The sequence below is a fragment of the Girardinichthys multiradiatus genome, chromosome 21 (genome assembly GCF_021462225.1).
Source record: "Girardinichthys multiradiatus isolate DD_20200921_A chromosome 21, DD_fGirMul_XY1, whole genome shotgun sequence".
NCBI lineage: Eukaryota > Metazoa > Chordata > Actinopteri > Cyprinodontiformes > Goodeidae > Girardinichthys > Girardinichthys multiradiatus.
The window spans coordinates 27,664,571-27,692,150 of record NC_061813.1 but is presented as its reverse complement, the minus strand read 5'-3'; the positions used below and the strand labels follow the sequence as shown (position 1 = coordinate 27,692,150).

General features: G+C 37.6%; 1 protein-coding gene and 1 long non-coding RNA gene across 4 annotated transcripts in view; one reads left to right on the top strand and one right to left on the bottom strand.

Annotated features, from left to right (window-relative positions):
- Nucleotides 1-27,580, top strand: part of LOC124858070 — a 55,031-nt gene that overhangs the window by 19,295 nt on the left and 8,156 nt on the right. The window contains exons 4-6 of one of the 3 annotated variants that reach the window (XR_007035747.1): nucleotides 10,604-10,785; nucleotides 18,686-18,835; nucleotides 19,176-19,303. This is a non-coding gene — a long non-coding RNA (uncharacterized LOC124858070). Of the gene's footprint in view, nucleotides 1-10,603; nucleotides 10,786-18,685; nucleotides 18,836-19,175; nucleotides 19,304-27,580 lie in introns of those variants that run through there. The other 2 variants (XR_007035746.1, XR_007035748.1) reach the window with 2 other exon arrangements.
- Nucleotides 19,575-25,754, bottom strand: en2a (engrailed homeobox 2a). Its single transcript, XM_047349821.1, has 2 exons — nucleotides 24,920-25,754; nucleotides 19,575-22,672 (listed from the first exon to the last, which is right to left on the bottom strand). The coding sequence occupies exons 1-2, from the start codon at nucleotides 25,404-25,406 to the stop codon at nucleotides 22,353-22,355; spliced, it is 807 nt and encodes a 268-aa protein (XP_047205777.1). The 5' UTR covers nucleotides 25,407-25,754; the 3' UTR covers nucleotides 19,575-22,352.

Genomic DNA, 27,580 nt, shown 5'->3' with positions numbered 1-27,580 from the left:
GATTGAGAGCTATTTCTAGTTTGTTTGCTGCACTGACTAATGAGTTCTCCATAAGTCCTGATGACATAATTTGAAGATCGCCAAGGAAAAATATCTAATTATGTAGTTCAGACATTATAGACTGGGACTGCGTTCAGGTACTTCACTTGACTGGCACCACCTGCCCTATTTATGTGTCGCACTCACTTCAGTACTTCTGTGACGCTGAGCTGGTGTCTGCAACCCCCACCAGACATATGTGCAATGACTCCTTGGTGGGTTAGACTTCAGGTGCTTATTGTTCATTAGATTAGCTTTAACTAAAAGGATCAAATGCAGAAAGGAAAAGACTGAGAGATTGGCTGAAGAATGATGCATTGACAGTAAAGGTGGGGGAACTCTCTTCAGTGAGATGACAGCAAAGATAGAACTGTTTGGAAAGGATATTTGTTTTGCAGATTTTATTCTAACAGGAAGGTAATCGTCAGGTGTTTCATTCCAATCTGCACGAGAAGCTTTTGTGCTTCTTGTAACGATTTTTCCTGCAAATTTAAAATGTGTGGGAGTTTTTTGTTTTGTTTTGTCTTTTGGAAGGGTGTGGGACTAGATCCCAGATGTATTGTTGTGTAAGTACTGTATGCCTGTGCTTGAGTTTGCTTCATTTTTGGCTGTGACTGCACCAAATATGTTTACACTGCCACTTTGTCTTATTTGAACAGAAAAAAAACATGCAAAACAGTTCATGAATTTCAAAACAGTAAAGTCAAATGAGTGCATAGAGAACAATGTTTTACTTCCAAATGGTGCAAGGGCACTGGAAGCCCCCAAAACATTTCTCTCATAATATGATATATGCTATGTTTTAAACAGTACACAGCACCACTGTTTGTTAGCAGCCTTTTAAGGCATCAGCTGGTTTGAGAGCCTCTTTGTGTAACCTTCAATAAAAACAGTTGCTTTTCTTCTCTAAAACTGAAAATAGCAATAATTATTTCAGCTGCTGTTAAAATAAAATAGCACAATGACGAACTGAAATAGCAAGTTACATATTACTAGTGTATCAATGTTTTCAACAGATTATCTTGATTGTTAGTTTGATATGGACTAAAACAAAAAATTGTTAAGAATATTATATCTTTTTGTCATTCTGCCTATCATAGAGTAACAGAAGCATATCTGCTTGTACAGCCAGCCTGCAGTCAGCTGCTTAACAAACATGCTGACATGCAACTGTAATTTGACAGCAGCCCCTCCGTGTTTTTGACAGGAAATATATCTATCCATCCATCCATCCATCCATTGTCTATACCCGCCTGTCCCTGTTTGGTTGTGGCGGTGCTGGTGTCTATCTCCAGCAGTTGTTGATCGAGAGGAAGGATCCCCTGGACAGGTCGCCAGTGCTACGCTACTCTATTATCCATACACAATGTCTCTGGCACCTTTCATTAGAAGTCATTAAAAGGTTCTGAAACTCTTGGAAAAGTATGACAGACAATGTAAACTTTTTTAAAACCTCAATATGCTTTGTTACAGGTAACCAGCCTAGGGCTGCTCCTGGGATACTGTATCATCTTTATGAAATAATTCGTGGCAACCCTAACTATTCCTATAAAATCAATATCAGAAGTATTTATGTAATTTATATTTTACTATTCTGAATTGGTTGCTATGTGGAATAACTTTCAATTAGTAATCCATGACTTTAATTAGTTATATGTCACATCCTGTTTCTCTGGGGTGTAAATATTCTTTTGGACACTTTTTAAACTGGGTAAGACAAGAGAGCATACCACTCAAGCAAGGTGGGTGTGTGTTAATTTAGTTTTTTTTGTAGTTCAGAAGAGCATCATAAGAAAAATGTACTCACCTACACTTGCCCATATCTACACTGACAGCAATAATAAACAGGTTAAAACAAGTGGAGCTGTTTCAAACCCAGCTGGACAAGGACCCAAGTTCATCCTACCACCAAGCTGTGAGGAGGATGGTGAGGGAGGTTAAAACAAAATCTCCAAAGCTCACAGTTACTGATATAGGGAATTTTTTCTTTGTCAGTTTATGAACTTGCAATACAAGATTTTAAGGCTTATTGTGCACATTGATCTGTTGTGCCAATAAATATGGAGGGCGAAAGTAAATATTTTCACCCTTGCTAGTCAGTCATTCTGTGCACATGGTTGCTCTATGGCCCTTTTTGTCTTGCTGTTTTTGGCAGTAATTGCAACACAAAACAATAAACCACTTGAATAAATGTTAAAGAGGTTTAATTTTTAACAACAAGTGTACAAAAGTAAGCGAAAATGTGCAGCATCAAAGCATGTCTAAGCTATGCTTACGCAGATAAAATTGTAGCCTGAATGGAAGTCCGTGCAGCCATGTTTTGGTTTGGTTTGGTTGTTTATTTCATTACACAGAAGCCAAACCTCTGAAGCTTACCCTCTTTCGTTCATTTTTTGCATATTGTTGAGCTATAAACTGCTTCCTCTGGAAACAGATGAACACATCAGGATGCTGCCGCAGGTACAGCAGGGATGAGAGGAGCTTGTTGTCATGTGCTCAAGCAGGTCTTTTAAGACACTGACGGTAATTTCCGTTGCACCCAGGATACAGCTGTCAAGAAAACCCACCAGCATAAAGTCAGTTGGTTTCAGTCCCTTTTCTCCAATTGCCTTGCAGATTTGTGCCGTCTGCCTTTTTTGGGCTGTGTGTTGATAACACAGCATGAAACAGATTTTCTTAAAGAGCGTTTCATGCTTTCTTGCCTTTTTTTTCAGATTCGCAGCTTTTAATTTTTTTATTTGTTGATGGAGAAGTTTTATGTAAAGAGGCTTGGTGACCCTAAGGTGCCACTCTTTGCTACAGTTTTTATCTCACCGTCTTTCTCATTCTGTGTAGTGGCAAGATAAACTTGGGTCCTTCCTCGCCTTGTTTTTTCCAGTTATTTAAAATGTTTTAGTTATAATTCTGACGGTAAATGTGAGAAAGATTAGAAGAGTCGCTGTTTTTGTTTAACAACTTTTCATGAAGATCGACACCCATCTGCCGTACTTAAAAGGCATGTGCTCTTGTCTTTCCCATTTAGAAGGAATGGGACCCTGTGTGACATCATATTTATGCTCTAGGGAAGCACAAAGTCATTGGTTACTGAGGAGAAGTTTCTGAACACTGATTACCTTAAATACCATAAGTTAGAAAAATGCTTTGGTTACATTTACTCTATAGCAGTTGTTAGACGCAAAAAAAAGTGATTGATTTTGTTGAAAATAATTATTTTAAAACAAGGATTTTTTTTTATTCCAGAAGAGGACTCAGTATACTGAAATTAAAGATTGGCTTTTTCTAATTTTGTCTGTGTAAGATTATGCTTTTGCAATACAAACTATATTTATTTAAAGGCTTCTTGTACATCTTTACCGGGAATGTCAATAAATGTGAAGGATGCTTTAATTATTACATTTTAGTTTTTAGATAAAAGTAAAACAAGAATTTAAAAAAAGGTGTTATAATATGTAAGTTATTAAAAAGCGTGGGTTATAAATTTGCATGCTGTTTTGTCAGGATTGCTCACTTAAATCCATTTTACTGAATGTCTGAATGGCTGATAAAACTAACAAGAAACCTTGTCAAAGTTTTGTCTTTTTTCCACCACAGATATTCAGTTTTTTATCTACCAAAAACATGCAAATATGTTATCATTAATTTAAGTATTTTGTTCTTGCATAGCGGATTTCTTTAAATATTCCTCTCCTTTTGAAATCTAAAACCTTGAACATGTGCATCCATTTAAAAAAATTGTTTCTGAGTTGGTGATAAGTTATAGCGGTAATACTGCTGGGTGCAGGTGTAAATATGACAGAAATAGACAATCTTAGGACTGACTGTTGGTCAGTAGACCTTGAAATTTGCAATTTATTTAGAATCCAAAGAATTATTGCTTTCAGAAAAACACATGTTTTAAAAATAACAATGCAGTTCTTTATTGCATGACTTGCTAAAGTTTCCCCATCAAAGCTGCACATCCACCTTTCTTCCTTACAAAACCATTCAACAACAAGGGCAGCATCACCTCTGCCACTAATGAGGCTGTTTATTCAGCAAATTTTCTTCTGAGCTTAAACTGAGAGAAACAAAAACAAGCCATGCACAGCAGAGCACATAATCAAGCATTAGCTAAATAAAGCTTCAGCAATCCCAGGTTATATATTTGTGTGACAATAAAACACAGGGTATCACACCTGCAGTGACTGCATGTTGAACACCAACACCTTTTTAAGGAAGTTAGTGAAGTGAGCAGAGCACATTGTTACACTCTCAATAAAGATGTGCAGGATTTTAAATTGGACATAATCTTCAAAAGACGGCAGTGAGGAGTCATCAGTGTGTCGTTTTAAAAGACGAATCATTCTTAAACTGTTAACAAATGTAGGTGCTTCAGAATGATCTCCTGTTAGAATTGCAAAAACTGAAACTAAAATAAGTCTTAAAGTATAGACGGAGAAATGATGAATTTCCTTTATCTTGAAATTCATTTTAATCCCAACTCGGATTAAAATGTCTCAGTGGTCAAATAGTAGAGGACACATGGGGATAGAAATCAGGTTGAAGGTGCTGCACCTACAGGAAAAGTATTTAATGTACCACAAAGCATAAACAGGTGTACAAATTACAAACTAATGGCCATAGAGTGAGTAATTAATGTTGCAAATAAATTAGTAATCAATGTGTTGAAAATCCTTAAACTTTTCAAAATCTTGAATCATATTAATGTATTTGCTTTTCCCTGTCTTTTCTTTCATAATTCCATATCTTAGTGCTTTTAAACTCATTTACATCTTAGATCTACTAGTATTGTTCGGGTTTGTAAGATACAGCTTTTGAGTATGCTATGATGTCAGGGGGCAACCAATTACTGAGGCAAATCTTGAACATCCTATATTTTATTGCTTCTGACATAATTTCTATTCTATACAGTCATATTCAATAAATTAACATTTTATTGAAAAGTTTATTTCAGTAGCTCAATTCACTAAGTAAAACCCATCATATAGATTAATAACACACAGACTGATGTTTTCAAGCCCACATTTAAGATTTAATAGTTATATCAAAACAATATAAAATGGAGAAATGTGGGCTTGAAAAGTATGTTCAATGCCTCCTTTAAGGTTATTTTCAAAACGTACTTTTAATCTGACAAACGAGCGTCATCAGAACGCATATTCTAACTTACTGAATATGACTGTATGAGAGGGTGTTGCTCAGGTTTGTATATCTTAAAACATAATAGATTTTGTTACTTGTTTCTGATGCATTTGCAGACTATAATCTAGCTTTTTATGATGCTTTTTGATTATTGGGGTCTTCATCTCTGAGTGGCTTTTCAGCTCATGTCGGTACAAGACTAGTTTCACTGTGGATAATGACACACTCCTACTAGCTTCAGCCGTTATCTTCAAAGATAATGCACATGATTTAGTTGACACTAGATGTTTATAAACACTGTATAAAAGATACACACCTTTTTTCTCATTGTTTGACATTAAATCAGATGATTACTGTTTGCCAAACTGCAGAATAATCATAAGAGAATTTCTTTTGTCTATTTTATTACATAATAGATTTTGTCACTATGGCTGTTTTATGTTTTGATTTGGTTTGTTCAACACTTTGAGTCTTGCTTGATTTTCTTGTCAAACATTTTAAAACATACTCTACATAGTTTAGTACATAATTTAGTACATTTAACATATTTTCTATCTTAGAAATATCAGTATTGTTTAGGTTTGTACAACATACTGTGTATGTAGTAGTTGTGGACTGGACTATAAGACAATATGGCCACATGTTTCGGCTGGTTAATGATGCTGAAGTTTGTATTAGATGAAAAATTTGTTCCTAATCTAAAGGCCTTTCTGACTAGAACCTGCAATGTTTAGACCATTTAAACCTACCCTTGATGATTTTACACTGATTACAGATTCTTGACAACACAGTTTGTAATTTGTGAAACCAGAACTAAATTTTGATAAAATCTTATCTCATCTCAATATTGTAGCACATGATGCTTCACCCAGGGCGCCACTTATGCAAGAGCCAACACTGACTCCATAGCTCACTGTAACCTGATGAAGACTCTTTCTACCTTCATGGCAGGGGTATTAGTGTGTATCTGTGGCACATCTCTTTGTTTACAGACTTACTTAGGGGAGCCCATGTATGCTGCTTTATTTGCCGATGTAGATTGGCTTCCAATCTCGGCTTAAACATGAGGCTTTACTGTATGTTTGCTTATCTGTCCACCCATCCCATCTATTCAAACAGTGGTTCTTTCATTTAAATTGGTGTGCTTTCTAGGCTCTTCTTTTTTCCCTTTTTCTTTCCTGGGACCTTTTCTGTTATTTCGGGGACCAGATGGCAAGAGCACGGAAGAGCCTCTTTGTCTGGAGGCCCCTGTGAAAAAAAAAGGTTGTCCTCCCTAATGTAATCAGCAGCACCGGAAGGGTCCATTTTGGGCCGTGAAAGAAGACAATTGGGCCTGGACACGTCTAGATTACAGAAACGCAGGGTTCATCTCCCGACCCTGCCCTCTTTTGACCGAGGTCCTGGTGTGGAGGATCCTCATCTTTGATCAATGGAGGGTGGAGTTGCAAATTTGACCCCATGCGGGCCAAAGGCCACAGGCCCCCCCCCCCAACACCATGCCCTGTTTACCCTGTACTTGGCTTCCACTGACACCTCCTTCCGGAAGGAGCCAGGAATGGGAGGGTAAGGAGGGGTGTTGGCACTGCTGGGGAAAGGGAGGGGGCACCATGACCTGTCTAGACACCGTTGTTTCTTGTTGCTGTGGTGTTGCCAAGGGGAAATAATGAACTTTGACCTCAAACATAGTTGGTTAGGAGATGCTGTGGTCAGTCAAGGAAGACAGGTTTTTCTTCTTTATAATTTTCAGAGTTGGAGGTGGGAAAGTAGGGCTGCATATGGATGCAACGCACATTAAACACATGCTGCTTAGAAAGACCACAGGCATGAATTTAGTGCCTTAAACTTTAGAACAAATGTATAGTTTTCCATCATGATAAACTATGTTAATGCAGACGATTTGAAAACAGTTTTATTGGACTGCCACCTGGATGCACTTGTGGAGTTTAATTTTCCTATTTGCAGTAAGTAGCCTCTACAGTTTGTATCATTTCAAAATAAATTAAAATAGATAATTGCCATGGAGACTTGGTGGCTCTAAGGTCTCCCTCGTTGATGTAGTTCCTGCATTTCCTTAATAGAGATCTCCTTTGCTATCCTGTTCACTGTGCATGGTGGAAAGATAAACTTTGGCTCATGTTCCGGCTTGTGTGTCACAGTTCTAGCTGTTTTAAACTTTTCATCATTCATGACGATTGTAATGGGCTAATTTAGGCCAATAGCTTCTTGTTTTTATTTTCTGACACATACAAATCCATACACATTTTCCTCATTTTAATGCCATGTTTTCTTGTCTTTCCTATTTTGAAGAGCCATTTTGATTAAAACTAAATTAAAATTTTCTTTATGTAGACTTTTGCCCTCTGAATATATGCACTCAAATTAAAGTTTGGACATGTTGAGTTTTCAGTGTTAAATTATGCTACTGCAGGAAAAGATTGCTTTATTTGATCAAAATGTATTTATTTTCTTACCCACTTTGAAGAGCAACTAACTCTGTGTCACATCATTTTTATACCCTAAGGAAACACGACGTCATGAATTACTGATTTATCAGACTTCAATACTGTGACCAACTTAGAATAGTAAATTATATATCTGTGAAGTATACATTTTAAAGGTTTCAGTTACATTTATGTCATACATTTATTGTCAGGGTTGCCACTATGGTGGCATTTGTGATTTAGTTAAAAACAGAGTTTTTGGACAGCCATGTTCTCTTGTCTTTCCAATTCTGTAGATTTGTTTTGTTAAAAACTAAAATTTCTTAATGTTTTTTCTACTCAATAAATTTCCTAAAATAAAGGATGATTTTTTTCTTATATTTTTCAACATGAGATGATGCTACTGCAAGAAAAGATAATTTTTTTAATTTCATCTATTTAATTCTTCCTTGTTTTATCTATTACTCCTATTATGACGAGTCGGTAAGAGAAGTTAGCCTCTGCATCATGCCATGTTTATACCCAAGAGAAACAGGAAGTTATAGATTAATAATTAATAACAGGTCTGTGACCAGCTTAGAATAGAAAAGTATAAACTGCATGAGTGGTACAATTGCATTTATTTAAAAAATATGGCCCCAGTGATGTTTTTAACAAAAAACAATTACAAGACTTGAATAGCATGTTTTCTCTTTTTCATTTTGAAGAATCGCTGTGTTATAAATCTATTATTACTCAAAATGTTTTGTTTTCACTACTGAATGAATGCACTTAAAATGAAGGTCGGATTTTTCTAAAATTTTCTGTGTGAGATTATGGTTCTGTGTGAAAGTTGAAACATTAAACATGTGCTCCTCAGAAACAGCATAGGCATTATTTACTGCCTAAAACTTTTTTTTAAAAACAGCAGTATCATGATTACCTTAGTTAGCTTACAAGATGTTAAATTAGTTGGGTTTTATTTTTACCTTTTATAAGTAACCTTTACATTTTTCTTGTTAATATAAAGTAAACAAAATCTATTTGTTTTCAGAAAATATCTCTGTGTTCATTTACTTTCTGCCTTACTCAACAGGACACAAGATTGAACTTTTACTGTGAATAGCTGTTTTTATCTAGATAATGATCGGATTTCCCCTGTCAGTTGGTCAAAGTATAAGACACCAAAGGTAGCAGACGCTTGCTATCATCTACTAAAAGATTCAAAGTGCAAGCTCTAAAAGACAGAACTAAAGCGGAAACCTAAAATTAGTTTTAAAAATTTTTAAATTCTGAACTTCAGCAAGCAAATGTTCCAGTTTAAGTTTGTTCTCTGATAGAAATCTTACGCCATGTCCTCAGTGACATCACATGCAACTCCTGGCCTACATGGTCCCTAAGTTTGGATCTAAACCACAATGTAGCGTTAATGCAGGACCTGACTGATGAGGAAGCTTCTGCACAGGAGCTGCGGTGATGATTCCACCATCATGGCTGCCGCCAACACCAGCCACGCCTTCTCGCCTGCCACTCAGGAGTGAGTTAAAATGGCAGCATGCAGCAAAATGAGTGAGAGGGTAAAAGAAAAAAACAAAACAAAACAGGGAGACGCCCACCTCTGTGAGCTAAGGCACGATTGTCTGAGCCGGAGCTCACCTCGAATGCCAACTCAACAACGGGAATGTTATTTTTGGTTAAAATGCATCTGTCTGGGTCCACAGTTCAGTCCAAATTAGTAGCATCTGTATTTGTGAAGAAGCCATGGTCTTTTTTTATATGAATTAATAAGATTTTTACTATATATTTGTATTAATCTGACAGTGCTGAGTGTATATAATGCTGCCAAAAACACCAGACCTTAAAAAATCTTTTTAACTGAAACACCAGCTGATTTTTATTGTGCTCCGGTTGCAGTTTGGGGCTGTGTTGAGTTCCTTTAAGCCAAACTTTTCCTATTTTAAAGATGTGGTTGAGCTAAATTATTGAAAAGGTTTTTATTTATTTGTTAACTGCACTTCTCCTCTGAAATATGTGCAAGCTCAAACTGAACATGATAAAAATGTTTGTGACCTTAATTTTTTTCCAGTCTGGTTTTTGGTGCATCAGTAGACTTTTATACATGTATGTTACTAAATTTCACTGTAATTCTGGCTTGATAATGATGTTATCACGGGCTCCAAGAGGTTTAGGGTAGTAGGGTCGTACGCTCACACCAGTTTTTGCTCTAGGTCTCCACAAAATACCAAAAGGTAACTATGTTTTTCCTTTAAACTAATAGAAAACTAAAAGGGGACATTTGATCCATTAGTTTCAAAAAGCAGTTAAAAACACTACTAATATAATAATTTCAGTGTTCAGTCTTACTGCACAACAACACTACTGCTCTTTGTTCAACCTGTTGGCCATATTGGTTTATTTTTTTAATGATTAAATGCAGGTTGTTGCAGTATCTTTTATATACTAGCTGCTTATCACATTTTTCCGCTACGTATCATTTTGTAAAGGGAAGTATCTGACTTTTTTTGGAATATTTATGTGTTTGATGTCTTAGTTAAGGCTTCTAAAGTAATTTTAAAATCCACATTATTTTAAATCAGGAAAAAAGAACAAAGCGCCACGATCACAGACTTGCGAAACCCTTTGCTCTTAGGAAAACATCTCTATGGATGTGATTATTTTGTCATCTATCTAATACCTATAAAAGGCTATCTTCTACAGCAACCTGATGCGGTTTCACTAAGCTCAATACAGAACATTTTTTACACCCAGCCTGTGCAAAAAAAGCTTAAATTAAGAAATATACCCTGTCATTTTAAAGCTTTGTAACACTGGCTGCCACTTCCTAACAACTCTATTGCTAGACGTCCTATATCCCAGCATCAGTGTGCTGAATTTAAAGGTAAATGTCTATATTTCATTATTTTTAGCTCTTCCCTGCTCTCGCTGAATGACACTTTATTATTAGCTCTCGGTGTGTGAATGTTGTTTTTTTCTTTCCTCAGTGCAGAGAGAGCTGTGTTAGTGGACTAGGAGGAAGATGTCACACTAAGGATGGGGTTTTTTGGCGATGATGTTGGTGCTGTTGATGCAGCATCGAGCTCTCACTTTGTGCCTCTGTCAGCTATGATCCGTAACCATAAAGTGAGTGACAGGCCATTCTCCGGGGGGAAAGCAGAGGTCTGAGGTGAGTCAGATGTATCCTTGACCCTGTCTAGCAGTGTGTCAGTAAGCAACATGAACTCAGTGAAAAAAAGGGTCTGAACTGGCATGACTGTACATTGTACATCTTTATTTAGTATGTGTAAGCAGAATGTAACATAAGAAGCAACCAATCTGCTCAAGAGATCTGCCTTTTCTGTTGCCTTGACTTATGAAACTGTAATGCACCTCATAACACAACATACTGATATTTTTCATAGCCTCGTTTGCACCTTGGTCCCTCACGAGGACTATGGTTTAAAAACCTACCTGAATAGATATTATTTTCCTTAAATACAGAACAGAACAGCCAAACATGGGCTTGGATTGATGAAAAAATGTCCGATTTGTGAGCGATTTGGGATAGTTTTGAAAGTAAGAAATGTTAGAGTTGGTGTTTTGAGGTGGGTAATCACTCTAAACCTACGTTCAGGGATGCACACCAAGGAGGCTATGACTAAAAGGTTGAAAATATTTTTAGGTTCTAGTGAGAAGAGGCCAGTTACCAGTATGAATGTATAACACGGTGCTAAAAAGTACTGCAAAACATTTCTGACACACAGTTGCTACATTTCACAGCTCCTTTAATAAGTTGTCAGAGAATGTTTTCTTTGGCTGTTTGCTGCACAGAGTAATGTGACACACTGTTACTGCACACTGTCATTCAGCTGGCTGAAAGAAGGCTACTACACAAAAAACATAGGAGTTATAAAGGAAACAATACTTGTTTTAAAACAATACTTGGTAAGCTGCTTGTCTGTCAAGTAGCTGCCTGCAGGCGCAACCTGAGCTGAAAGTCTGACTAATTATCCTTTTGTATACATGTGTTACTCTATAAAGAGCTGAACTGCACAGGTTTGATTAACATTTTTAATCTAAATATGTTTAGTTCACTTTAGCAGGTGTTTATTTGATATTTCTGCTATGACCATTGTATCAAAATCAAAATAACATGAAATAAATGCTTCAGGTAACATTATGATACATTATTATTTAAAAATCAACATGGTACATTATTTCAGCAGCAGTAGGGCTGTTTGCTGTTTTTTCTGTTTTAAAATGAGCAGTTCAATAACAGTATAATAATTTATGTTTTAAATATGTAAATACTCAGATGCATTGATATTTTATTCCATGTTACCATACCATTACAATCACATATTAGACGATGACTAACAAATAAGAAATAGAAACTGGAACATTTGTATACTGCAGAACATGATGCGTGGCCAAACATATGTATAAAGGTGGTCTAATTTCTGCAAATATCCTGATTAGATGAAAGAGTTTTAAAAAATCGAATCTGCTCTGGGGTGTTTGTTCATTTAACAATTTAGACCTCAACAAAAACTAACCTCAACAAAGAAAATCTAAAATTTTAAGACTTTTTGAATTATTTAAACATTTTAACCATCTCATCTCTTGCCTGTGTATTCACAAATTAAATATTGATAATTTGGACTAACTAACCCATTTTTTTTTACCTCATCAATCAATATAATCATAAACTGACAAAAATAATGAGATATTAATTAGGGATGGGCAATATAGTATCATTTACAGTATGCAGGGATTGTCAGGTATTACAGTTAGGAGTGAATAGGATTGCGTGTACAAACAATTAAGTTTGACTATATAATTATGTTGGAATGAATTTAATTGATTTGAACTGTAAATAACGGGAAATTAATTGGAACTGTTTGTCTTGCGAAGTTTCTTGAGATGACAATTGTACATTTGTGGTACATAAATAAGCTAAACGGAACCGAATTAAATCGTTAACCTCATAGCATAATTGTCTATGTCATATGACTTAGGCAATTATGCTATAATGCTAACATTATGTTTCAGAACCTGAATATGCACTGTTCAGTCTCACAGTTGAACTTCTTAATGTAACCAGTGTACTGGAGCAACCTATATGATAATGGTAAAGCTTTATTTTAAAGGCAAAATATATGTTTGTTGGGTTCTAGACGGTATGCTGGGAATGATCAGATTGTTTAGTATTGTTAAATCATCAATTAGTCATTTTAGGATAATGATAAACTGTTGATAATTATTTACTTAACCGTGCTGTTTAAATTATTTTTTACCATTGGTTCCATGAGAGCATCAATTAATGTTGTGCTTATGGTTCAAAATATGACGGAATGCAGTTATGTAGCGTGCAGCAGCACAGTAGCAGTACTGCATGTAACTGTGAAGTTGCCTATATGATAAGCGATAACTTTTATTTTTAGAGCAGAAATAGTTTTTGTGGAGCTCTGACTGCATGCAAACTCAGATGTTTTCCCAAAAGACACATTTTAAAATATGTTTTTATTTTTATTGTCCTCACCATAAATACCATGAAATATCTTGATAAAATTTTAAGTTGTTTTCACCCATCTTAGTTTGCATTACTTTTATTGTAATTTACATCGGCATCACCATCAATACCACAAAATTTTAAGTCCATAACATGTATTCCAAGTTTGTATTACTTTTCTTATGGCTTGTATCACCCATCTGTAATTTGTATCACTTTGATTCTGATTTTTATGGTAATCGCTATAAATCCCACAAAGCTTTTAAGTTAATTTTGCCTATGTGTAGATTTTACAACTTTTCTCATGACTTTGCCATAAATATAAAATATCTTGACTAAAGTTTAGGTCCATATCGCCCATCCCTAATTTGTATAATTTATTCACTATAGAAACAACAGAATATCTTGCTAAAATTTATAAACAATTTTGCTCATTTCTAGTGTGGATTACTTTTATAGTGACTTATAATGTAAGTGCTCTAAATATCACAAAATTTAGCCTTTTTCTAGACTGTTGGTGGTAGATTTTATATGACTTATATCTTAATTGCCAAAAAATATCTTGATATAATTTAAGCAAGTTTAACTCATCCCGAGTTTGTGTAACTTTTACTGTTGCTTTACATCATCATCACGACAAATAACACAAAGTATTATCTCTACATTGCTCATCCCTAGGTTTATATTACTTTTAAAGCCATTGCCGCAGTTACCTCAAAATATCTTGATAACATATTAAGTCCAGTTCACCCATCTCAGATTTGTACAACTGTTTTTTTATTACTTACATTATCATCATCTAGACATTACAAAATATCTTCCATCGCTAGTTGATATTAACTTTATTGTGACATATGTTGTAATCGCCATAAATGCCACAATATATCTCGATAAAATTGTATCTCCATATTACTTTACTAGTCACGTTTATCACGATCAACATAATTACCAGAAAACATATTGCCAAAATTGTAACTATGTTGTCCATCCCTAGTTTGTATTACCTTATTGTGACTTATAGTGTAATCTCAACAAAAGTGACAAAATATATTGATAAAATTATAACTTGTATTATACTTGTATTAACCTGTATATACTTTGTATTACTATATTGTTATTTATATAGCTATCAAAATAGGTACCAATATATATCTTGGCTGCACGTTGTCTCAGTTGGTAGAACTGTTGTCTTGTAGCAAGAAGGTCCTTAGTTCAGATCCAGGCCTGGGGTCTTTCTGCATAGAGTTTGCATGTTCTCCACATGCATTCAAGGGTTCTCTCCAGGTACTCTGGCTTCCACCCACAGTTAAAAAACATGATAGGTTAACTCCCCTTAGAATGTGTATGTGCACGGTTGTTTGTCCTGTGTCTCTGTCTTTCCCTGTGATGGACAGGAGACCTGTCCATGGTGTAGCCCGCCTCTCACCCGTAGAGGGCTGGAGATAGGCACCAGCTTCCCCATGACCCTGCATAGATAAGCGGGTATAGACGATGGATGAAGGAATTGATGGATAAATATCTTGAGGAAATTAGAAGTATTTTCACCCATCTTTACCGTTATAGTGATTGCCTTTGCTCCAACATTAACAAATGTTTTTCTTTGTTTTACATTTAATACTTAAATAAGGACATAACATTGAATATTTTGTGTTTAGATGATCTAAATGGTTCGTTCCATCCATCCATTTTCTTCACATGCTTATCTGTGTAGGGTCACAGGGGGTTCGGTGAATAACTCCAGTGGTCACTGGTTGAGAACAAAGGTTTAATTTTCTACTCAAAACAATCAGTTTAACCTGTACAATTTATCAAAGGAAAAGTTTTTTTTTTCTTTACCAAGTATAGTTGACTTCAGTGTTTTCTCCTGACTCTTAATTTAGTCTAATCTGGATCTGATGTATATTATACACAGTGCTCTGGAATTAATTACACTAGTCCACTTCTTATTGAGTAGAAAACAAGCTCAAAAAAACCCATCCTAGATCAAATTTTTTGATAACATAGAAAATAGTCCACAGGTGTGTTTTCTAAGCGACCCAAAAGAATTTGAGCTTAAAAGTTCTGCATTCTTCTTCAAGGGTCACTCAGACACGATGTGTGAAATGAGAGTTGCTTGGGTGTGACTTTTACCGGAATGCATCCACTTGCTATTGTCTGCCCAGTCAACTTCTACAGGCCCCAGTGCCCTGACTTCCATACATGAGAGATCAAGGGTTACCAAGGTGCTTTTGAGAAAGGAGGGCTCAGTGTGAGAGGGGACAAACTGGTCCACAAAATACTCATTTCCTTTGCATGTTAGATGCCCTAGTGGGGATTCAAATAGGGTCACTGACACTGTTTTTCCCCTCCCATCGTTGTTCTTAATGAAAATGTTGCTTGCCTTTTCAACGGCTTGGGGCCGCTACAGTATCTGCCGCCTGTACAGTATGCAGCTCGATAATACGGGGTGTAGGCCCAAAAGAAAGTTTGTTCAGACTCTGACTGTTTATTCGGCGGTACCAGACAGAGGCACCTCATGTAGAAAAGGTAAAAGTAGTTCCTTCCACCTCTCATTCTTGCAAAAAAAAAAAAGTTCAGCCACTGAGCCACGGCATTAACTTGTATTCTAACAAGATTAAAATATATTCGTCCTGGGGATTAGCATAGTTAGGTGTCCTTTTGCCTCTTTTTTTTTTCCCTGCACTGGTGCGTTGACAGTGGGCTTTGATCTGTGTTGCGAGGCAAGAGTCCTGGCTTGGACCTAGCCATTCGAGTGCCAAGTGTGAAATTGGCCTGATGTCATCCCTATTCTTCACCTTTTACATCTTTCACCACTTTAATTATGTTTCCGCCACAAAGCCCGGGCACCTCTGAGCAGATTCCACTCTGGCTGTAGGAAGCATTCAAAAACTGTGGGTAAATGACACAGTAGGGGAGGGGGAGGATGGTAGGAGAGGTCATAGCAGGATGAGGCCCTTTTGTGTGCAGAGATATATACACTGATACTTTACTTGATGCATCCCACACTCACTTCAGAAAGTTTACGTTTCTGCAGTTCTTCTCAGCCCAAACCTTTGTGTGGTTATAGATAGTGATGCACACCAAGGTTTTTAAAAAATAACAGTTTAAAAATCTCATACGGTTATTACGGTTTGAAATCTGTCATTAGATGACAGAGAAAGTGATGAAGTGATCATAGCTTTATGTAGTAAAGCAGCACTGCACTTCCTCCACATGGCGCTGTGCATTGCTGGTCAGCTAGCTGAAAGAAGACTACTACATGTTTCCCTTGAGTGCAAGAGAAAAAGTTCCAATAGACATTTTTGGTTTAAAAATTAAGGAAGCATAAACAGTCACCGTTGTTATGATTAAGATTAAATATGTTTTGATGACTGTTTAGACCTTTACATATAGTACTTGTGGTTTTCTTTGACTATTGTACTTATTGACAGGATTTTTATAGTATGTTCATTTAATCTTTGTATTGTTATTGTGCAACCTTTTTGCTTGTTTTTAGTGAGACCAATTTTTTATTTGTCCAGGGACAAGGGATAAAAAAATAGGCTATTGGCTAATTCTGGTGCATTTACAGCAATGTCAAAAATTTAAAAAAATTAAAAACTACACTCTGTCAAGGAGCAGACTGCAGGCTGGCGACCTGAGCAGGTAATCTGACCAATAAACAAGGAAATATCAGCATGTAATACTTGTGCTACTCTAGGAGCAATAAGCACTTAAAAACTGCTACTAAATCAACATGGATTTTTTTAACAGCATAATGAGTTGCTGCGTTTCTACTTTAAATAAAACCTAATACAATGTGGTTTATAGTTTTTATTGTATTTTTTGTGTTAAAATGCATATTTTTAACATGGTGCTATTTTTACTCAAGGTACACAGACTATTCTCATTTTTATCTAAGGCTTGTTCTTCTACATCTCTTGTTGTGACAGATTCAAGATGTTTTCGTTTTGTGAGAAAGCAGGGACTGGTTTAACAAGTTATAAGCTAATTGGTTTTCACACAACTCCGGTCCAAAAATATATATAGCCTTATACCAGTGTATGAAGTTGCTACTTCATTAAATTGAAACTGTAATCAAGTTTGCCATTGAAGTGGTAGTGCACCACCTTTGTGCTATATAGTTCACTACCCAGGGCAGAATGGAAAGGGGGTGGCCGACAGGTGCAAACGGCTAAAAACGCCACAAATGCACTGCAAACACTTGATTGATGCAAACTCCAAAACACACAAACATAAAAAACTTATGCAATTGAAAAAACGCTGCATAAGAAAAATGCTTAAATCACAATTAGTAGACAGAAACAAAAGAAAAAATGCTGCCAATAGCTAAAACAACAGCAAGTACAAAAAAAAGCTGCAAGCTCGCGCCAAAAAAAAAAAAGATGTGCACCAGACCACTAGAAGCACGCTAATATTCTCAACATAAATATGTTGCTGTTCTATAATATTGTAAAAGATTACGACCACGTGTTTAAAAAGGACATGAAGGAAAATATATATTTTCTTTCTTCACTCCAACTTTCTTCTGGGCATCCCGTTAATGTCTTTACATGCACTGAACCACTAGGGGGAGACAACCAGACCCTGTGTCTATACTCAGGGTCTGGTCGACTCCCCCTAGTGGTCTGATGCATTTCCGTTTTGTGGAGCGAGCTTGCAGCTTTTTTAAAACTTTCTGTTGTTTTTGTTAATTGCAGCATTTTTTTTACAAACAAAACATTTGAAACAAAAAATGCACAACATGATGTAGCTGTTTATTTTAAATGGAAAATTATTATTCCTACCATGGTATATTAACAAAACATACTGATTATTACTCATATTCTAGTGTTTTTCTTAATGTTTATTGACTGTTCTTGTTTTTCATGACTGATAATGTTTTCATATAGCCTCATTTTTCTTTGTTGTAATCAAGGGGAGGGTTTAGTAGCATTGTTTCAGCCAGGCATCCAGCAGTTTGCAGCAACAAGAGGCAGAGGGACAGGACTGTGTTACTGTAAAATGCAGACTGTAAAACTGTAGCGCATTTATTAATGAGAAAGTACGGCAGTGTACAAATCTATGAAATAATGCTTAAACAAATTTTTGATTTTGTGCTTTTACAGTGCTTTAATTTTTTATCAGGGGATTACTATGACTAGAGTCATAGTAACATAAAGTATACTATGACATATACTTTATGTGTTCCATCCTCAGTATGCGTTTCAATCATACATAGTGCACAACCTCATTTCCTGTTTAAACAATTATCGGCTTCTCTGTAGATAACCACCCAATGCAAATGTGAAGAGGGATTAAAGGTTCATAACATACAGCGCCAACGATGTTTTAAGAATGGAGTTCTTTTAAAACGGTGGATGTCCACTTCCTTTTTGACCCGCTCTTGGACTCTTTATTGTCTTTTCTGAATCAGTACATCGGAAATTATACTAAAGAAAGACATCAGTAACGTTATCTGCTGCAGGAAAAATATTAACTGCTTGTATCTTTTGACAGAACCTCATTTGAGAAATAATCTTTAATCTCCACTTCCGAGCTATGTACAGATAACGTATTTTCTCTTAATTTCCAGGACAATGCGCTCATGTTGCTCAACAGCTTTAGCTTCTGTTCACGCATTGGTGTCCCCATCTGAACTTCCCGCAGCTCCTCTTCCTGTGAACATGCAGATGAAGATTCCTATTGGTTGAATGAAGGATCAAAACAACAGATGAGTGTGAATGTATGTGTGTGTGAGAGAGAGAGAGGGGACTAACAGAAATGAATGGAGTCTGGGGAATGTGTGGGAGAATAAAATGAAGTACAGTGATAAGTGTGTGTGTGTGTGTGTGTGTGTGTGTGTGTAAGGCTGACTTAGTGCATGAGTTTAGAGAGTGAGAAAACTGTGGAGAATGGGTTACTAAGAGAGGCGGAGGTGGGGTAGGGTGGAGGAAGGAGGGAGGGCGTGGGGGGACAGCCACCTGCAGCCATGACGGGCTTTGACCTTCATTGCTCTCTTTCCCCTCCCCCTCCACCCCCTCCCTCTCTCCCCCTCTTTGCTCCCCATTTCTGCCTCGCGATAGCTCAGGCTCCTTTCAGAGGTGGCGGAGAAGACTGACCGTCTCGAAGACAGTGCTGGGAGCAGCCCCCCGATCTGCTCCAACGCTAGTCGCTGGCCGTTAGACATGGCGTTCAAAGACTAGCGGTGCAAGTATGGAAATGCAGATGAGGCATTGTTGGGGAAACATGCCTGGGAATTGTTCAAGGCTTTCTCTTGCATGATGTTTGGATGCTTTTTTTTGCAAATGTTTCAATCTGGAAATCAATGAATGTGATCTAGCATGGATTTCATGGATATTTCTTATGTTTAAGAATGAATTTGTGAGCCTATAATGTATTTTTTTGGCAAGTTAACCATCTGAATAAAGATTTTATGTACATATTTCATCACATGAATACAAAAGGAACCAGAAACCTGCTCATGTATATTCTCCAAGGTTTTATTTACTCTTCTTTTGCGGCTTTTCAGGAGGCAGTTAATTACACAATTAATACATGATACAAATTATGTACATTTATACCAAAGAATACTTCCAACATAAAATAAAAAATAGCATTGTATTCTACAACTCTGTGTTGTAATTTCATTTAAACATGTTCATATATAGATAGATATACGCTGATGAGTAAATTCATAATGTCGTACCAGCAGTTCTCATAAAGGCATTAAAACTTGAGTAAGTCTGCATTTGAAGTAACACTGCTTCTCTGATTCGGCACAGTTCTGTTTCAGGAAAAAAAGTTCCCACTTGAACTTTTTAAGGCAAAGTGTGTTTCTGTTTGGTGGATTTTCTTTCTTTTTTTTAATTCACACACACTTTTTGCAGATGCACAACAAAAGAAAGAAAACACATTGAAAAAAGGCAAAAAAGTCCACAATTTGGTATGGATACAGTCTAAAACTCAATCATACTTTTTGTTGATAAAGACCAAGGTTATTAAACACAGTTGTTTCTGCCCAAAGTACAACAAATTGCAGCTTTCATGCAAAAAAGGCCCCATAAACTTTTTTTTTTTCATTCACAAAGAAAAGCAAACAAAAAAGGAAAACGAAAAGAAGTTATTGCAAGATAAACAAGCAGTGTAAACACCTCAGATATCTACTCTAAAGCAACACTGTTCATTGGATAGATTTTTTTCTCAATATAATCTATATAAATACACATATGAAGTCCTTTCAACAACGATAAGAGATTTCCAACATTTGTAATACAGTCACTGACGGAGTTCCCTTCTTTTTATGATATATGGATATGTAATAAAAATGTAAATAGAGAAAAATTTACCAAGAACATCCAACAACCTGCATGTAAAGGTCTAAAGAGTGCGCACAAATGGTTGTCATCATTGTCTTTATGCTACAGAGTTCTTTCTGTGACTCAAAAGGCAGCATCATAGCCTTTGCTTAGCTACAAAAAATGATTTATATTGCTATTTAAAACTATGATAGCTGCACTGATGCATTGGCATATAACGCAGAGAGCACGCACATTTGTTTAAAGGCTGTAAGACGACCATAATCATATAAACAAGGCCTACCTTTGCGTGTTGGTTAAAAAAGACAAAAGAAAAAGAAAACCTATTTTCTCTCTGTCACTTCCAGTGGCGGTTTTTGATTTATGGCTATCTCCCCAGGGCGGCATGGTCTGGGGCGGGTGTGGGGGGGTGGCGCCATGACACAAAAAAATAGAAAAGGAAAACAACTTAAACTGAGACAGTGATAAAAACCACAATATGCTGACTGGACAAACCTAGACAGAGTTCTTTCTGCAAAGATTACGGATTATTTAGAGAAGAAGGGCATTCTTATTAGAGATGCACTGATGAGACTTTTCCTGTCCGATATCCAGTTTCCTATGAGGTGTAAGATGCCAATTCCAACACTGATGAATTCAGATATTTTATTGTTAGCGATTAAAACAAATAAAAGGGGAAATAAAATGTTCTGCAGTTTTTTTGTGTTAAATTTAGATTTGATTCAAACAGAAAATGTAGAAATTACAAGATTATCACAATTTTTGCATCAAAGAATATAACCCAAACATCTCTAATTTGATTTTTGTTAAACCAAGAACAAGTGCAGCAGAGTACATGCTGTTGATGTGTTCATAGACCTGAAAAATAAAAATCCCCAATGAGAGATGTTCCAGAAAAAAATTGTCTGATTCCGATCTACAGCCAATCAATTGGTGCATCCCTCGCTCTTCTAAAAAATATTGCAAAAAATATGTATCAGGTTCAATTGTTATTTGATCAATATTTTTAATTCTAAATGTTTCTGCTAAATCACATAATAATAAAAAAAGCTCTTTTGCAGAATGTTGATTTTTTTTTTGTGTGCATGGGGTGGCCAAAGTAGGAGCTCGCCCAGGGTGCCATTCATGCAAGAACTGCCACTGGTCACTTTCAACAAACCGCATTACAACAATGCTTGGGGGGAAAAAAATTTAATAAAAAAAATAACGCAGTGCCTAATTAGCCCTAACAAATTTCACTGTCCGTTTTACACGCAGAAAACAACCAAGAAAACCAAGCGAGCATGGCATTAGAAAAACCTTGTTAGCATATTTAAATTCACAGTAGCCTGGATGCAGCAGAAAAATATTCTTTGGACTTCAGTTTTTCTTTTTATTAATTTCCGACTTTACTGACAGATAAAAACGTCAAGTGCCAGTTAGTTAAAATGTAACGGGATGACAATCATGGATAGCAGTAATCCTTATACGGCTTATAAAAATGGAGAGTGTAAGCATTTGTAGCCCCAGGAAGGGGGCGGGCACGACAAAAACAATGAAAACGTACCTTTATACATCTTTTATAGACGTGATATTGCAGAAATATCTCTCTGTTTCTTTTAAAACAATTTATGCTGGTATAGGCTATACACTGGCCCTTTATTCGATCATATTATTGCATTGTAGGCTTGATTACACCTCCCATATAACGAAAAAAATCACTATAATATTCCCATAGGAACCTACGGAGGCCTATGGTGGGGTTAGACATTCTTGTAGGGACTATTTATTTGTTGTGGTGTCTTGGAGCCATTGTGTACATCCATAGTGAGTGATAGTTAAAAGTATCTGCAGTGGTAACATTAAATATTCCTGTAAGTAGAGTTTTTAATCTCCATATAAATCTATCATAGGATTACTATAGGTTCTTTTTCGTCAGGAGGCTGCTGTTTACTTCTCAGGGAATCAATCGCTGTCTGATTTCTCGTCCTTCGACGTGACGGTGGCGTGATTGTACAGTCCTTGCGCCATCAGGTGCAAGGCCAGACTGTTCTTGGTGCCAGTGGCCTTCTTGATCTTGGCCCGCTTGTTCTGAAACCAGATCTTTATCTGGGATTCGTTCAGACCCAGCTCCTGCGCCAGGTTCTGTCGCCTCTGCTCCGTCAGGTACCGGTTGGTCTGGAACTCCGACTTTAGTCTCTGCAGCTGCTCCGCTGTGAAGGCCGTCCGTGGTCGCTTGTCCTCTTTGCTGGTCGATTTCTTCTTTGGTTTGCGGGATCTTGGCCCTGTGTGGCGTGGAGAGAGGTGGAGGGGTTTCAGAGATACACGCAGTTGCTTGTCAGTATTAAAAAACGATCATTGGTGACAAAATTATCATAAAAAGCCTGCTGGTCATTTTTCGCTAATTTGCCATTTCGTACTTTTGTAGTTTTGGTCGTCTCGTAGCCAGAAAAGTCCTCGAAGTCAAGTTATGCATGATCGGTACGAAATGTTCAGTGGCAAACCTACCGAAATTTAACTATCCTTCGAAATGTCATGTGGAAAGTTCCATTTCGTACCTGAAAACCTAACATTTTAAGTATTTGCTATATTTTACTCATAGTCTACATATAAGGAAATGTTTTGAGACTCAAATAAATCACGTTTACCAGCAGGAAGTCGATAGGAGTTAGTTTAATCGCGCATATTAAAAGACAATCAACGGCCTCAAACAAGAATCAGATTTAAATTAAATGGAAATAGGGCATAATACCAAGATTTCAGATAATCTCTGATAATCTACTTTCAAGCGAGATTTGAGTGTTTTTTGTTTTTGTATTTATCACCAGTATTGGATAAAATACTTCACCACAAATATTAATTAGCAGTAAAGAATGGTTTAAGTACAACATTGTTGTGCAAGTACGAAATGGCAACTTCACGATTTGTCAAGGTGGCGACCCATGGTGAAACATAGACCAAAACAGCTTGATAGACAAAGAGCAATGACCCATATTTTTATGTTTTCCTAAACTACTTCACTAAAACGCGAATCTGATTCTATTATTTGCCCTGCGTTGCGAACATTATCTCCTAGTGTAACCAAAACCCGTGCGTAATGTATGCACACTTTACAACAAATGGACTCGTTTTCCGACTATTTATTCCAATCCCCCTGAAATACATGTAAACAAATGAATATCTACGTGTGTGCTCAGTTCGGTTTGTGCTTTTGGAAAGCCAAAAAGGCGCAAACGTAAAATTATATGAGTAATTTAAATGTATGTTTGTTTATTATTGACAAATAGCAAGAAAATAAGCTCCAAGCTTCCAAAAGCAGTCATGGCTTCCTGTTGCTGTCTCTCTCCCTCTCTTTCAAACACAGACACGCATCAGACACACACACACGCACACACAGTGACACTGTCTCGTCTGTAGACACAAATATTATCAGATGACAGCAGGAAAAGCAGAATCAGTGTTTTTTTTTTTCTGTTTAGTTAAGATTTACGATGAATTTCGCTGCTGCTGCTTTGCCTCTCTCTCTCTCTTCCCTCCCTCACTTTTTGTAGGCCACTTGAAAAACTCCTTGGTGGACGTACGTGAACAGAATGCGGGATCTGAGCAGCACACATTAGAGCCACAATCATTTTCCATCTGGAAAGACGGTCTTCTAGGTCCCCACATCCGAAACAGTGCGCGAAAACATTAATGAAACAAACCCAGAATCAACCCTATACGCTGAGTGAAAACAGAAGCTCTGTAACTCGTAGTAGTAGCCCACGCCACTCTATAGTATAACGTTACATAATGCATGAGAACAAGTTGTACTCTACTTTGTATATGCACGCTAAGAAATATTTAAAGACTTACGAAGAAATTCAGGGAGTTTATGAGTTAGTTTATGAATATATCAACAAGCTTGTTATGAAATCACAAGCAGATTTGATATAATCCCAAACTTAACTTTTAGAAAGCAAAACTAGGTTCTACAAGTGCTTCAAAATGTAAGTTTGAAGTTTTCCATGCTGCCTGGAAGAGGTGTAGTTTAGCACGCTTGTGTTTAGCTGAAAGGATTTACTATTAGAGTCGAGAAATTAGACTAATGTACAAGGGAGAAATCTGTGCGTAAAGTTGTAAAAATGTGTCGATATTGTTTGTACTGTTGCGCGCTAAAAATTAAAAAGATGTAAAAATGCTGCCCGTAAGCATTCAGTATTTGTCCTCTATTGTTTTGGTTTTCTCAGAAGGCCTGCTCTCTTCGTTCGAGAATATTTTAAGTTTAATATTAACGAGATAAATTATGTAAGTTTATTTAGGCGCGATGGCACGTTTTTGTGTAAAATCCTCGACTGAATGCTTTTCCTGGTTTAAATATATATCTTTATATATATATGTTTGTATTTGAAAAGGGATATTTGCTGTGTGCGCTGCACATCGATCGTTCTCCCTACTGCAGCTAAAACTCGGTCAAGCCATCCAGGGTCAGTGTTACGGGGTATTTCAGGTTACGGAGAATATTTGAGGATGTAGTAAAACGGCATGCCACCAACCTGAAGAGGGCCTGTCCGAGTATCTGGTGCAGTAGACCCAGGCTGGCCACAGCATGGGCTGCGACATAGATGGGTTCGAGCTGGCTTGGGAACTGTCTGAGTCTGAGCTTAGGCACTGGTCTCCGTTCTCCACGCTGGGTTTCAGGGACTCCTCGGCGGCTTTCGCGGGCTTCTTTGGCCCGGTGGCCGTGTGCGGAGTGGAGGTCCCCTCCGCCGGCACTGTGCTGCCCACCGGCTCGGTCTGAGGGGCGGCGGGGCTGCCACGGCTCTCCCGCGACGCCGGGCTGCTCTCGTTGCGGTGCGCGGCCACATCCTTTTTCCGTCCAAAGTCCGGCCGCAGGATGTTGTCGATGAAGAAATTGGTGACCCGGTGCGGGATCTGCAGGTTCCCCGGCGCCTGTAATAGAGGGAGGATGGCTCTGTTGGATTCATCCGGCGACTCCTGCCGCTCCACCGCATCTCTTTTGCCGTGATCATTTTCTTCCATCCTGATTCACTTTCCCTCGCTTTACGCTCTTTAACCCCTTTGTCGCTCCCTCTGCAGCAAGAATTTTTGCGAACAACTTTAAGGGAAATTACCCCCCCCCCCCAAAAAAACTGCACGGGTAAAATAAATAAATAAAACAACTCAAATACCAGTGAGTGCCTTGGACACCACGCAAAGCCTTGCCGTAGTGTCCTTTGCGAAAAGCATAATTTGTCTCATATATTCCCTTAAAATCTGGTTACAACTGATATCTCAGAGCTAAAGCGCTTTCCATTTGCGCACCGTCCAATTTATACCACCATCCGATTTGTGCGTCCCCGGGAATGCCTACACCTAAACTAAACTAAGGGTAAATAAAGAGGCTCCTAAACTGATGCTCTAATGCTCTCACTCTGGAGTTTTGTTCTTATTTTCAATGCGAGCCCCCCGAGTGACGTTCTCCCACCCTTCTTCCAGACACGTGCCTTTGACCAATAGGACGCCAGAAACCGGGTCACATGACGCAGACTCCGGAGCAGTCTACAAACGCCCCATCCTCGCCCTAGTAAAAGGGAAAGAGTCCCGAACATCTACGAAGAGGAAAGCCTAATTTGAATCCGGTGCATGCACACAGATACACCCATATATTATGACATGTTGTACTTTATTTTTCTCAGGAGTTTCAGGAAATGTGCATTGGTTGGTGCATAGAAAAACATAGAGAGGATTGACGCGTTGGTTCGCAATAGGTGAGCTGCGTGGATCCCCGGGGTTCAATACTCCCAATAACACTAGAGGAGAGCAGATTTTCATCATGTTAAATAAGCCCCATAACATATATGAATGATGAGAAGTTTAACTAAGGTCACTTTTATGAAAAGCAAAAATACACATCAGCTGATTAACAGCTGAAAGTCTGCCGACATGAAAACAAATACTGGTAACGACCTATGGGGCAAAATGCAACATATCCAGTAGAAGGGAGATGCCGTTTGTTGAATTTGAACCCATTTTCGACAGTTTTAATACATTTGAGCTGTTTATGGTTAAAATAAAGGCATTAAATAAAGTCAGCTGGACAAGGGTATGCGTAAAATGAATATTTGGGTATGGAGTAAAAAAATATTAACATTTTAAACCGTTATATAAGTACAATAACATTTACTAGATCATTTAATTTAAAGACTTTTCTATATATATATTTGTTTGTTTCCTGGAAAATAACATCACTTCATTTCAGTACATGCAACTAAACGGCTTCATAATTAAAGCGCGATGGCCAAGAAGAGCCAAAGCTGATGCGTTTTAGGTATTTAAAATATGATTGCGTTCTCCTGCCGTGACGCCTGCAGTCGCCCCAGAACTGGGTCCATATCCCTTTAAAAGAGATCAGTGATGCAAACAAACTGTTTTGTGCGCGCTGCTCGGGATCCGGAGTCGCGCCAAAGACAAAACTTTGGGTAACTTTGCTGACCACCTCCAAAGCCGAGTTTCCTGGGGTTTTCTCCACCGGCCGGCGCGGACGGACGGTGCTCTTCTGCCGTTTTGCAGCCGGCGTTGATATGGATGGATCTGCAGAACGAGCGGCTGTGAGAGTGAGTGAGAAGCATTGGATCGCTCGACTTTGAGCTCATTTGTTTTCCAAAATTATATTTTTTTAATTTTTTCAAGTGTGGGAAACATATGTAGCTTTTCTAAAATGTAATCTTGCGCATGCCTTGCATTCCTGAGCTTGTTCTAATGCTTCCCCCCCCCCCCCCCCCCCCCCCCCCTGATATGAGCTGTTTTCTCTTTGAGGGCAACGTTCAAACTATTTCCATTTGTACTTTTGGCGTATGAGACTACCCCGTCACATTTGGGTTAGTTTTTTAGAAAAAAAACAAATTCTAAGCTTTCCCCTTTTTGATTGCTGCTTGGTATGGTTCATTGTTTTTGCTATTGTAGTTTTTTTTTTTTTTTTTTTCTTCAGATATTCCTGGTTAAAGCCCTGACTTACATGTTCCCAATAGCTAGTTTTTAAAGAATATTCGAGCTTCATTTTAAGGTTACAAATGGACTCATTCTGTCTGAGCCTGAACATTTGAATTCTGAATCGTACCTGACCAACACCCACCGCTTCTGTGCGCCCAGTCCAAACAGTGGAGAGTTAAGAGTGAAAGGTGTAATTAGACAGGCCACATTCTCACGCTGTGATT

Bases quoted from the DNA above. Each gene is read 5' to 3' on its own strand.
- en2a (XM_047349821.1), bottom strand. From the start codon at position 25,406: ATGGAAGAAAATGATCACGGCAAAAGAGATGCGGTGGAGCGGCAGGAG. The intron at 22,673-24,919 runs GTTGGTGGCATG...CACGCCACACAG, and splicing joins CTCGGACAGGCCCTCTTCAG to GGCCAAGATCCCGCAAACCA.